This window comes from Cynocephalus volans, chromosome 15 (genome assembly GCF_027409185.1).
Source record: "Cynocephalus volans isolate mCynVol1 chromosome 15, mCynVol1.pri, whole genome shotgun sequence".
Taxonomy (NCBI): Eukaryota; Metazoa; Chordata; class Mammalia; order Dermoptera; family Cynocephalidae; genus Cynocephalus; species Cynocephalus volans.
The window spans coordinates 77342998-77357130 of NC_084474.1; the positions used below are offsets into that span (position 1 = coordinate 77342998).

The 14133-nt window shown below is 42.1% G+C and overlaps 1 protein-coding gene across 1 annotated transcript in view; it reads right to left on the reverse strand.

The window, feature by feature from the left end:
• Positions 1-10983: 10983 nt before the first annotated feature.
• Positions 10984-14133, reverse strand: part of FBXO32 (F-box protein 32) — a 32616-nt gene continuing 29466 nt past the window's right edge. Inside the window, exons 7-9 of the mRNA XM_063080145.1 lie at positions 12864-13046; positions 11731-11874; positions 10984-11320 (exon numbers count right to left, since the gene is read on the reverse strand). Of these exons, the coding sequence (XP_062936215.1) occupies positions 11231-11320; positions 11731-11874; positions 12864-13046 (417 nt within the window). The 3' untranslated portion in view covers positions 10984-11230. The remainder of the gene's footprint in view (positions 11321-11730; positions 11875-12863; positions 13047-14133) is intronic.

Consider the following 14133-nt stretch of genomic DNA (forward strand, 5'->3'; position numbering starts at 1 on the left):
TGCTCAGGAAAGGTAGTTTGGCTCAGTCATCAAATAGCTATTTAAACCAGGGGACTCCAAAGTGAGCTGCTGGAAGAAAAATATGAAAACCTCCATTAGTTTATTTTAATCTAAAAGAGTAAGAAGTAAAGCAATTATCAATGAGATTTCTGGCAGGAAATAATCTACTTCTGTAGTTCCAGTGAAGGGGCATTCATGAAGGGGCTAGTTGGAGAGGTGTGTGCAGAATTACGGGAACACAAAGGGACGCTGAGGTCCCCCGGGAATGAGCAGGTGGTGACAATGACTTCCCCTAGGCTTGGAGAGGAGCACGTGATAGCTGGAGCCTTGAGGAGGGCTATGTGCAGGAGGGACACAGCCTCTGTCAGACACGAGGTGCCAAAGCCAGGAAAGATTGGGGAAGGAGGATCCTGAACTCTTTCTCTCTGCTCCCTTGTCTCAGCCAGCACCTCTCAGTGGACAAACACAACCAGATGCCCATTGGCAAGGGAGTCTGGGGGATGCAGTCCTTTGTGGTCAGTGCTCTGGAGCATAGAGCCAGGCAGAGAGGTGGAGAATGGATCTTTGGGGACAGACAGAACAACTGGCACAAAAGCTTTACAAATGTTTACTATGTGGCTTGACAGTGGTGGTCTCAGTCCACCCATCAGACATCAGGTGTCACGTCAGATACCTGAGGAATCTTGGCTCCAGTGTGGGGTGGGGGCCACTAGCACCTGCAGTCATTTGTCTTCAGTGTATTGTGACATATTGCAACATCTGTAGACCAAGCTAAGTGGATCTATTGATTATTGTATCTAGTTTTAATTAAAGGAATTATTACAAAATAGACAAAAGCTTTAAAAAGGTTCTTGCAAGGAAGTGGCAGAGCGAGGAAACTACTGTTGCAGGCACAAGGAAAGAAGGAAATGTCAGCACCAACACTGCCCTTCCTGGGCAGGCTTCTTCTGTGGCTGCATTAGGAGGTGCAACAATGATAAGCTAATGAGGTGTGACCAAAAAATGGCCGCAGAATTCAAAATGGTCACAACTATGTGAAATATGGATTTACATCCATTAGTTCTAATGACTGTCTTTCTACCTGTTTATTATGCTTTGAAACATTAGCTAATGATAGAAGTATTTGTATAAACTTTATAGATAAATAAATGAACAAATATAGTACATATATTGAGTTTATACTTAAAAAAAGTTTACTGATGAGATGGTTGGAAAACACTGGTTTCAAAAATAAGCGAAGGGGGGTGGTCACTGATTTTATCATTATGTTTCTCTTTTTAGACAGTGAAGGCTACATGGTTTTTCTACCTGGAGCACATAAGGTAAAAACAGAAAATGGAAAGCGGACTTAGTGAATAATAACAAATATTTACATAAAACTTACTATGTGTCAAGCATTGCTCTAACCACATAAAACATGTCTAATCTTGAAAATACATCAGCTCAGTCATTCCACACATCAATTCTATGATGCAGACATCATGCCCATTTTACAGATGAGGGGACTGAGGCATGTCAAGGTTTAGCACACTGTCCAGTACAGCTGGCAAGTGGCAGGCTGGCACCAGAGTCTGTGCTCTTGATCACTGTGCTACTGTGCCTCTCCAAAGGAAGTAGGAGTTCCTGGGAATAATTGTGAAATGAAGAAAGCTAAATAGTAAAATATAATTGAAACAATTGAATACAAGTTTAAAAAACACAAAGGAGCGACAGCCACACAAACGTTTTTATGTGGGGCGAGAGTAACTGTTGTGTTGCACTCTTCGGTATCTGCTAAATATGATTTCCTAGGATGTGGTCGTTGGCTGTGTGCCTCTTGCAGCCACTAGATTCCGCTCTACCTCTGGTTCGTCTCCCTCTCCCCTCTCCCCCTGCCCTCAGAAGCCTTCCTCTAGGCTTTGCTTGCCCTTGACCTCTTTCTAGGAGCTTGTATGAATCAGGGTGCTCCAGAGAAACAGAATCAATAGGATGTGCATCTCTCTTTACTTCTGTCTGCATGAGTGTATGTACATATACGAGTACATAATATCTCTCCCTCTCTCCATACCTATCTTTCTACCGATGTATTTTATTCCTTAAAATAAAATTCCTCAAAGCAAAATAGTTTATTCCTTAAAATCTCTCTCTGTCTCTCTCTCTACTATCTTGATTTATCTTAAGGAATTGGCTCACACAATTATAGGGGTTGGCAAGTCTGAAATCTGCAGGGCAGGCCAGCAGGCTGAGTCCCAGGGAAAGACTTGGTGTTGCAGTCTTAAGTCAGGAGGCAATCTGGAGACGTGATTCCTTCTTCGGAGGTCATGAGTTTTTTTCTCTTAAGGGCTTCTACTGATTGGATGAGGCACACCCCCATTAGGGAGGGTAACCTGCTGTACTCAAGGTATACTGATTTGAATATTAATCACATCTAAAAAATACCATCACAGCAACATCTAGACTGTGGGTATCATGGCCTAGCCAAATTGACACATACAATTAATCATCACAGACCTCCTTGAAGGGACCTGGGGCTCGTTTGGGCTTCTGCTGGTTTTCTAGAACACTGATGAGGCTCTGGCACTGGGATCCCAGGGGACACAGAGAGCTTCAGTTCCCTCCAAAAGGGAAATCTGTCTAAGTTTCAGAGTCTCCCTTCTCCCCACCCTCCAAGATACCAATCAACACCACCAAATAGGTTTCGGTAATATTGTCACCGGCTCTTGAGCCGCAGTCACCAGCTTCTGGCTGCCAAAGAAGGAGCCCTTGCTTGCACTGATTCAGGAAGGATGTGTTGTGGGCTTGTGTCTTACCCCACATCATTCTCATTTTCAGAAGCATGAACTCATTTTTCCTCTATGAACTCCTCTGGTTCTTTGTACCTGACTCAGGGCACTTGAGACTTTGGATCTTGTGTCGTGTGTGGTACACACTTTCTCATCACTTTCACCCCTCACTGCAGGTAAGTTCCTTGAGGGCCAGGGCTGGCACACACCTCTGAAGGGCTGCCTCAGTGCCCAGGACACTGCTTCTTCATGAACATTGCCACTAGAGAGAATTTGCCACGCTGAATCTCTGTGATGCTTCTTGGGCAGACACACGCTTGGTGTTCGCCTCAATTAAGCATATGTAAAAGGGGAAGGAGATAGAGGTTGATGTCTCCTGTCCAGCTTTTGCAGTTCCATATATCTAGGCAGTCAAAATAATCCTTGCTACTGAATTAGGCTGTGAAGACGATTGTGCCTTTTATTTGCAGACAGAGCCTTGCCCAGCTTGGAGGGGGGCCGTGCAGCAAGAGGGACAGTGGGAATTTGTCTGAGGGGACAGAAGTGATAGGGAAAAGCTTTGTAGAGGTGGACTGCTAGACTTTCTAGAGAATCCGTCAAATTAGCTGTATGAGTTTCCTGTTACCGCTGTAACAAATTACCACCCATGTGGTGGCTTAAAACAACACAGATTCATTATTTTATAGTTCACAAGGTCAGATCTGACACAGGTCTCATTGGCTTAATGTTATGATGTCAGCAGGGCTGTGCTCCTTCCTGGAGGCTCTAGAGCAGAATCCTTTTCCTTGCCTTTTCCAGATTATAGATGCTGGTCTGCTCTTATTCCTTGGCTTGAGACCCCTTCCTGTATCTTCAAAGTCAGCAACGCGGGGTTGAGTCCTTCTCCCATCCCATCGGTCTGACCTCTTCTGCTTCCCTCTTCCACTTTTAAGGACTCTTGTGATTACATTGGGCCCACCCAGATAGACAGCACAGGAAAATCTCTCCATCTCAAGGTGCTTATCTTAATCACGTCTGCAATTTTCCCTTTGCCCCTGTAACATAACATTCATAGGTTCCAGGGATCAGGACATGGACATCCTTAGGGAGCTATTATTCTGCCTACCATAGTAGTCTTATTATTTCCATTTAAAATAAATAATTAGTGTAAGATAGGACTTCAAATTGAAAGGTATAATAATTGCATAATATTAATGTTTGAGTTTTTTAGAGAATTTATTTTGTGACTTACTAATTTTTTGTTTTGCTTATTAAGGTTGTAAACTTATCTGAGCAGGTATTTGAAGTGCTTTAAAAAAGCAAACACGTTAGATTTATAGCTGAAGTGCTTAAAAGATCAAATGTATCAGATTTATAATTGCAGCTTTAAAATGTTTAAAGGAATTTTTATTAAGTTTGTAAAAGAGACTTATTTTTTAGAGGGACTTTGGTCTGTTCAATTTGAGTTTATTGGGCTCTCTTCTTTTGTATTAAAATTTACAAGAGTTGTAAATTGAATATTAAGATTCGTTAGTTGAACTTAAAAGAAATTTTAATGAAAACTGGGTCTCTATATTTGTTACTTTATCAACTCACATTAATTTTAAAGCAAGAAGCTGTAAATAATTCTGTTTATGCACGTAGACTCACACTGATTTCTATTCTAGTTAAGTATGTGGTCCTAAGTGAGACATTCAGAAGCATTTTATGAATGTATGTATGGGCTTATTAATTCATTCTGTCCTGGCAGTGTGCTAGGTACTATGCTATCGCCACAAACAGGACTACAATATAACAAAGTCCATAAATAAGAAAAGAGTTGTGAGATGAGATTTACTCAGCGGGGGGAGGCTTCAGTGAGGAACTGAACAATGGGTGCTAACCAGACAGGGGTAAAGGAAGAACATTCTAATAGACAGACTGAGCAAAGAATGCATGGGATATTTAGGGAATGGTGAGATTTTGTGATCCTGGTGGAGGTTTAAAAATTTTCTGTCTAATTACTCTCATGTACCTTTTATGTCATTTTTTGATGCAGAGTTACTGGCAGGATCAGGGTGTGTTTCAGAGAGAAAGTATCAAGTGAGTCAGTCACCTACAGCTAAGTCACCTGAGTAGATCATACCAGCTGGAAACACAATGCAATTCCTAACCCAATGCTTAGACTCTTGTTGCTCAGGGAATAATAATAACTGTTAACATTTGTTGAACTTATGTACCCAGCTCCAAGCACTTTACATGTATTAGTTCAATTAACCCTCATAACCATGAGAGATACTCTTACTATCACCATTTTAAAGTCTGGGAAATTGAGACAGGAGGGGTGAAGTAAGGTGACAAAGGTCACATTGCAGGTAAGTGGCAGGAGCATGATTGAACATTGTACAAGCTGTTTCCTCTTTTTGGAATGCTCTCTGAGGCCTGCTCTTTCTTACCTTTCAGGTCTCAGTTTCAACATGACGTCCTTGGAGAGGCCCCCTGCTCAGTCTGTCTTAAACACGTTCCCCTTCTTTTTCAGTATTATTCTGTATCTCTGAAAAACTCTTAACTCCTTTTCTATTATTCCCTTCATAACATTTATTACAAATTATTTTTTTCTACTTTTTTTTGTTTGTTTGTTTTTCTCACAAGATTCTAAATTTCATTATGGCAGGGTCTATTTCTGTCTTGTTCACCACCCTATTCCCAGTACTTTGCACAGGTCAAGCATCTAGTACCTGTTCCATAAATGTCTGTTGATGAATAAATTGATATTGACTTCAAAATTCTTTATTCCCTGGTCATTCTACTATACAGCTAGTATACAGAAATATCCCACTTAAACATAATGCTGTTTTATGGACTTAGGTTGATATTTAGCAACAAGCTTATTTTTCAATGTATTCCTGGAAATCTTACAATAATAAGTTCCTGGGAGAAGGAATATAAATCTCAATAGGCAAAAGATAAACATATTTGGTATGATAAGAAGCCAACTTGAAGTGACACACACCAAAAATGCACCAGTGTGTGTTGTTGGAAAAACATTTATTGCAATTCAGTGTCAAAAATTTTTTACAAAAATATGCCACCGTCTGGTACAAACAACTATAAAAAATCAGTTCATCATGCAAGAAAAGTGTGCAAATAATTTATACAGAAGGACTCAACTCACACAATATTAAATAAACATCTTTGCATGTAATTGGTCTAACCTTATACTTTTAGTTACAATGTTCAACCTTCTCTAATATTTTTCATTTTAAAAAAGTACATTAAAGCTTCTAAGCTTAGGACATAGACTGTTATACATACCCCTGTTAGACAGGGTGATTGGCACTTAGTAGAATAAAAGATGGCGCCAAGGGTTCCCAAGTGTAGAGCAGGGCTTGGAGCTTTCTGTTTAACAGACTTGTGCATTGTTAATTAAACAAACATATCTACACTCAAAGACAGAAAAAGTCATGTTCAAACTCCATAGGTAATGTTGTAGTAGATGGAGTTTCAAGAAGTTCAGAATTTTGGAGCAGCCATCCATTTGGAGCCATATGGAGCAGGGCCTAAGTTTTGAGAGATTTTTCAGGAAGCTCTGCTTGCTGAGTGAGTTCAAGGACACTTTGAAAAATTCCCAGCAGACAAAGTCAAGAACATCATGGTCCCTTGCTCCTTGCTGCCTCATGGAATAATCCCTCTTTGCTTAGTGAACATGAGGTTTGGCAGAGAGTGAACTTCCACTGGGACAGAAACTCACTGGATCTCACACTGGAGTACTGGAGGAGGGGGACATGGAGAGGATGGATTCAATGTACCTCTCCATCTAAGGGGAGGAAACACCTGCTTGGTTACCATCAGAACCTCTTCTAGAAAGCACGCCACTGCTCAGCCATTATCTATTTTTATAAGGGCTGTCTTTGTAATTAAAATGGAAGTATCCAAGGAAAAGGCGAATTTGTCAAAACATGCTATTTACAGCAAGCAGGCTGTACTCACTAGAATGTCATACTCATGACAGAGCAGAGGTCTGTAAAAGTGTTGAGTTGCTCCTTAACTTTTCCAGTAAGAATCAGGGACTTAAAATGTTTGGAAAAGTTAACGGTCACATGCCCAACACTGGGCAGTCTCCTGTGCCTTCCACAGTGAAGGTCTTGAGAAGAATCAAGTCAGAGGTCACGGGTGTCCAGCTACACCAAAGGGTGCTTGGGGTGGGGCACAGGGGCGCACATGGTCAGGCCTCAGAAAGCCCCAGGGTTATGCTCAGCTTTGCCACTGAGTACCAGGTGGGCTGAGGCATGTCTCTTAAATATTCTGGACCCACTTCCTCATCTTGAAAGGCAGAAGGAGTGTCAGACTTCACCACTAATGTCCCTTCCAGGTCTAAAGTCTTGTTTAGGAGTTTCCTCCCTTTGAAAAACCACAGCGTCTACAGAAAGCAGCAAATTTAAAGGAACTATGACCTTGTTTGTTGAAGCTATCAAGGACCCAAGATACATCAAAGAGCAACATCTCTGCATTTGCCTAGAGGTTCAGGGTGTTTCTGAGGTCTGTTTAAGCGCTAATAGGATTTTAGGCCAGCATCCAGTCAGAAGAGATGGTTCACAGACTCAGATAGTTGGAAACAGATAAAAAAACAACAGATGTCAACATAGAAAATGATGATAGAGTTTAGTTAAAAAAAAAATTCACACATAAAATTACGGTTAAAAAATTCACACATAAAATAGTGTTTGCATAGCAAAACATCATTGCCCTATAGCCTGGCAGAAAAATATAAACTCAGGTGCATATTTTATAATAAACATTGTGTTGAATGCTAAGAATGATACACTGTTGAACTTCTCTGGAAATGACTTACTTCCTTTTAAATCACACCACTTGCTTAGACAAATGAAACTCCAAGCTCTTTCTCTTTTCCCATATACAAACAACAGAAACAAGGAACCTCTGTTAATAGCAAGCTCCTCATAGGAAAGGGTTTGTGAGTTCACAAAAATGAGAACTGTGGCAATAACACAACACACACCCACCACCTCGCCTCACAAGCAAGAACAACTTGCTCTTGTGTTGAAGTTTTGCAGTGTAAACCCAGTCCATATAAAATATCTCCTCTAAGCCACTTTGATATAAAATTGATCATCACTAAACAACTATCACACAACTGACACCTTGTAACTTTTGTTTGTTTCTGCCACCCTCCTTCCCATTCAGCTGACTCATCTGCTCAAAGTACCAGCGTTGAGTGATAGTGCAATCTAGTCTAAAATGTCCCTGGGCTCTTTTCTGGATCTTTCTGTAAAGTGAGCACTCCTAAACTTCACGTACTCTCCTTTCCCCAAATCCTGGGCCTTACTCTCAAGAGACTCAAGGTTTACTGCTCATAAACCTTTGAGTTGGACCAAATCATAACTGCCCTGGACAGAACTCTTGCCTTCTCTAGAAGTCTGAATTACTTCATATTTGACATCAGTTTTGAATTCTCCTCTACAGGGTTTAGAGAGGGGGTAGGTAAATACAGCAAAGAGAGTAGAGCATTCTATCTCTTCCAGCAATTTCCATTGTCAGGCCCCTTCTGGCTTTTAGACCAGCAGCTCTGAAACAGGGATTCTCCATGTTTTTGTTTTATAGGTCAAGTTGACCTGGGAGGGTTTGCCAATAGAAATTCCATAGGCTATTAGTGCCCAGAGAACAAGGATTTTCTTTTTAACTTACTTTACTTATATGTGAGGCTCTGGCCATGCCTGACAGATACCGCATGACATTAACACAGATCCTTTTGCCTGCTGTGCTCTTCCCATTGTTCCCACGCAAACCCCGCCATCAAAGACATGCCATTTCTATTCCTTTCTCTCTCCCTCTCCACCTGCCATTTCCTTCCTTATTCTCCTCTTCCAATGAAAGAAAATCATAAATGATGGTTTCTTTTTTTTCCCTTAAAAAATTTCCTCAACTCTGTCAAGCACCGCCTCCAGTAACACCAAAGGACATGGGGGGAGCCCATGGGCGCCATCTTGGTAACCATTTCAGAAAACTATCACCCCCTCATTTGGGGTAGGGTCACCTTGCACAGATGCATGACATTGCCTAGGGTGTGATGTGGAATCGCCTGCACTGCTGATGGTCTAAATGAGGCTGGTTTGCTCGTTTTGTGCTAATAGCCCAAATCAGGCAGCACTTCTGGAATCGCAAACCTCAGGTACCAAGGAGTTTCTACCTCTTCGATCAGCACCAAGGAGCAGAGGTCACTAGTTGGTGGGAAGACCATGAACCCCTAAATCTAAAAAGGTCACTTGGAGTCAAAGGTTCCAGAGCTCTCATAGCAATGGCAGACCCAGCTCTACCCCACATCTTTTTTTTTCTTTTTCTTTTTTATAAAGATGACTGGTAAGGGGATCTTAACCCTTGACTTGTTGTTGTCAGCACCACGCTCTCCCAAGTGAGCTAACCAGCCATTCCTATATAGGGATCCGAGCCCTTGGCCTTGGTGTTATCAGCACCACATTCTCCTAAGTGAGCCATGGGCCGGCCATCTACCCACATCTTTAAGGAAGCTGAGAAATTTGAGAGAACCTAACAATTATGGAAGAAGTAGCTTTTTATTCAATGGTCTAGGCCCTGCATTTTCAATGTGAAGTTGCTTCAGGGGGAGAAGGAGATGGCAAAATAATAATAATAATAACAACAACTTTGGTTTTTGGCCCTTCAAAGCTCAATCTTACCCAACAAAATCTTATTTATTATAATTTGTAATTTTTCTCAGTAGGAAAAATTTAAATTCAATTTTTTCTTTGAGGGATGATTTAAAAATATTGAGAAATCCTGGTGTAGGCACAAACATGGCACAGTGAGGAGCTTTGAATGATAATTTCTCTTCAGAATGCTGATACTTGGGTTGTGTGCCATGCAGGAAAGGGGAGGATGGGGTGCTCCATCGCTAGCTTGTCCCTCACTTTGCTTCTGTACATGCTTAACCATCTGTCCCCTCTTCCCCATCACCCCAGTGGTCAACCCTTACTGATAGATCCACTGTTCCTCAACGTGACTGTGAGTCAAGTTCCTATTTCCGCTTCACTTGTTTGCCAAGGGCATGCAGAATGGCAACTTTATTTGGAAAAGAGAAAAGCAAACACAACTGCAAATGTATGTACATCGTTGTAGAAAAGCAACATTCTATAAAAAATAAACAAAAACATCCCACACTCCCTCCCAGGAATATCTGACAATTAACTCATTAAGTCCTGAGATCTTCCTTCCACAGCTACCTGCTGATACTTGCCTGGCATGATCCCCAAAGAGTTTTACATTTTAACTCTATGTTTTAGCTACCCAGGCCTGAAGCAAGTTTAAGATGCCTCCCTATGTGGCTGGAACTCCAGGCTCTCTTTTTAATCACCATTGCAAAAAGCCCTAGCTCAGGTTGACTGAATTTTGGTGTTGGACCTAAAGAGAACAGCTCATCACTCACAGCTCATTACCCAGCCAAGGGGAACAGTAGCCAGTAAATGGTTTAATGGGCTGATGTGTGAAACTTGTCTTTCAAGCCTCAGCACTTGAGCTCCAGCCATTCCACAGACATATGCTTATCCATGAAGATACCCAAGGAAGCCCGGACAAGCCAGCAAGTTAAACAAGAATAAGGAAGTCTTCACAGCTATTCAGTGACTAATTCTATCTTTTCTGCGGCAAGACTTCCTTTGGGATTGTTTTAAATTGGCCTCTGTTTCCCCAGATGAAAGGAAAAAAGGCACATGTACTTTGGGGTTGTTCTAGGAAAGAGGCAACTCCAAAGAGCTCCCAGTACTCCTAAAAAGGAAGTCTGAACAAGACGAGCGTTGCTTCCAATATCCCTTTCCATTTTAAATCACTTTTTATAGTGATGAAAACACTTACAAGAAAAGCAGACACTGCCTACTGGATAATGCACGTTGTCAGAGGGAGTGTTCTAGGCTTTTAGAGGTAGACCCTTGTGTGGTGTCTTCGTAGGCCCTTTGCCCAGGAAGGCTAACGTGGGGGCTGATCTATTACCTTTTCAAAACAAACCCCAAATCAAAACCAAAAGCCCAAAGTTTTCTCATATGTAGCTTTTCTTCTTTTTTTCTTTTTTTTTTCCTGAACAAATTTTCACATTGTAAACAAAGAGTGTTCTATCTCGTATTTGAATTTTGCCTTTTTCTTCCTAGGGAACATAAAGGAGTTTCTGAGAACACCAAGAAAATTCCCATTTTTACTGCAGAAATAAAATTCTTGCCCTTATAGTTTTGCTGGCAAATTGTTAGAAAAAAAGTTTATTTACAGGATTTCTGCTTTTCCATACCAACCCTAATGAGAAGTTCACATTCTTAAATTCCCAGTCAGCAACAAAATGCTCCCCTCCAATGTCTTCTCCATGACTTATCTCAGAAGTGTTAAGCCAATGATTAAAATGTACACTATTTACAAATGAAGCGTCCAAACTCCGTATTCCCAGCTATCCAATTAGCAGGGGACCCTTCTGAAGTGTTGTTATGTGCTGGGATTCAGAACTTGAACAAGTTGATAAAGTCCTGGGGTGAAAGTGAAACAGAACAGCTCTCTGGGTTATTGGCGGTGCACGGATGGTCAGTGCCCTGCAAGGGAACATCACGGTTAGGTTCAAGTTCTCAGAGGCATTATGCTCGCTTGTGGCACCATAAGACATTGCCCAACTTCAAAACAACAGTTCTCTGTCAAGAATGCCACAGGTCGGCAAGAACTAAAGAGCTGTGAATTTGCATGAGCATGTGTGTGCACTTGTGCACACGGAGATACAATTTGGGAGTAGGTGGATTGCCGAAAAAAATAAACCTAAGAGGGTGAAGGAAATGGAGGTCTTTCTCTGTCCATCCCCCTTGCCCAGGCACTAAATCAGTTTCACCCTCACCCTCAGCTGAGGGCTGCGAAAGGGGACAGTAGGAAAGGATTTGGCCTCATGATGAGGGCACTGGTGGCTCTTAGGGGCTGGGCTAGGGGCCTGTAGCCACCACTTTGAGACACATACCTTCCAGGAAAGAATGTGACAGTGTTTGCAAAGCTGAAGGGTGTCTCCATACTGCTCTTTCCTTGGGTAACATCGTATAAGTTTAAAATACATCTTCTTCCAATCCAGCTGCCCTTTGTCTGACAAAATTAATCGCTTGCGGATCTAAAAAAAATTAAATGAATCAAAGAAGTTGCAGGAGAGTTCATCAAGAAGATGGTTTGTGGTTTTCTGGTTCTGAAACGTATTGCTCCCACCTTTTCCTTCTCCCCCACCTTTTAAAAATATCTACCCTACAATAGCCAGGGGAAAAAACTGTCAAGATATAAAGAAATATCTTCTCAGCTCTCCCCAATTAAATAATAGCTTTTAACCAGTCTTTAAAAGAAACAGGTGGCTGGCAACATATTACTAGTGACCTTTACTAAATTGCATTCAGAGGGTCCCTTAAAGTTTAGACGATCTCAGTAAACAACTTCAATCTTTTCTTTGCCATAGACTTGAGTGATTATTGCAGGTGGATACCATAACTGCCTGGCACTGTGGCTCTATTTTATATCTAAATATTAGTGGCTTCATGAACAGAACTTGTTGAACTCACACATCTATATAAAGAAATTGGAAAGAAACCCGACAAACTGGAGGCAGCATGATGAGGGGAAACAGGGCTAGAGTTGGTGTCTGAAGGCCCAGATTCAAGTTCAAGACCAGTTTCTTCACCCTGAGAGCCACTTCACTAATTTGCATATGTCACAGCCATTTGTGGAGTTAGTCTCTTCATTTCTTCAAAGTTGGCACAATACCTACCCTTCTCTTACTTTAACTGTAAGGTATCATAAAAATGTAAGTTATTTTATTATAGAAAGAAAGAATAGGTGCCAATTTATAAATTTAAGTTGTAAAATGCGAATATGTTAAGAATATAAGTTTTTTGTTTTTTTGTTTTTTTCCCCATGAAAACTACCTGGAAAAAAAAAAAAATCCCAACTCACACACTCATCATACAGAAACTACTTAGACTGTTGTTTTCCAGTCAAACCAGGAAGCGCTGGCATGGGGGGCACCCACACCTCCTGCTTGAAAAGGATGCCAAGAAAGCCTGGCAGGGGGCAGAGAAGGGAAGGCAGGGAGAAAGGCCCAGGGGCCCCACACACCTGCCGCTCAGAGAAGTGGTACTGGCAGAGTTTCTTCCACAGCAACCGGTCCTCACTGAGCACATGCAGGTCGGGGGCCGCCTGGCCCAGGCTGACCAGGTCCCGCCCGTCACTCAGCCTCTGCATGATATTCAGTTGTAGGCACAAAGGCAGGTCAGTGAAGGTGAGGCCTTTGAAGGCAGGCTGCAGAGAGAAGGATGACAATAGGTTGGGGGTTGGAGAGCAGCAGTTCAGCAGGCGACACCCTCCAAGGATGCAGCTGTCCCCTTGTCCTCCACCTTCAAGCCAGTTTATTGATCAGAGGTCAAAAGCGTTAATTCTCCCTACCCTAAATGCAGAAACAGGACCCATGGCCAAGATTCACAAAGAAGTGGCTTGAGCTGAATGGTGCCAGAGAGATTTTCCTAAGTTTCACAAAGCTTCGTGCTTTCACTCTTAAAGATTCTCCCAGTAGCACATGTTGATTCCTGTGCTTCATTTGGTTCACTCAGTTACAAGATTTGCTGTGTATCCAAAGGCCTCACTGCCCCGGATGGAGTGCCTCTGCCTGCCACCCCAGCCTCCTATCCCACTGGCCCCGTTGTGACCTCAGATCGCTCCAAGTGGGTTTCTCACTGGCACCTAAATACACCTGGCTCACTTGTCCGTGATGCCCTCCCCACCGACCCCAGTCCTCTCTGCCCGTCCAAATGCTGCCACTCCTCAGATCCAGTTCAAACCCGCTTCCTCTGAAAGGCCTCTGCACTTGTGACTCCTATAGGCCTTACTTGTCGCTCCTTCCTACAATGCCTAGGATCTCTTTCTGACACTTCTTGCAATACCACCCTTTTTCTTATGCAGTGTAGCCCTTTTCCAAAAGAAACCTTGAATGGAACATTTCTGCTAGAACTTAAGCTCCATGTAGGCAGGAATTTTTATCTTTTTTCATTGCTGTGTCCCCAGTGTCTAGAAAAGTGCCCAGCACATAGTAGGCATTCCATAAATATCTGTAGAATGAATGAAACCCAAATAATTAAATAGGTAAACAACAACAATAATACAAAGACCCTACACTGGTGGTGTGTATAGTGTGGTTATGTGTGTGTACGTGTGGTGTGTATAGTGTGTGTATGTATATGTATGGTGTGTATGTGTGTACTGTGGTGTGTGTAGTGTAATGTGTGTGTATGTATATGTGTGTGGTGTGTGTACATGTGTGTGTGGTGTGGTGTGTGTGTGTATATGTATGTGTGTAGTGTGTGTGTGGTGTGGTGTGTATGTGTGTACTGTG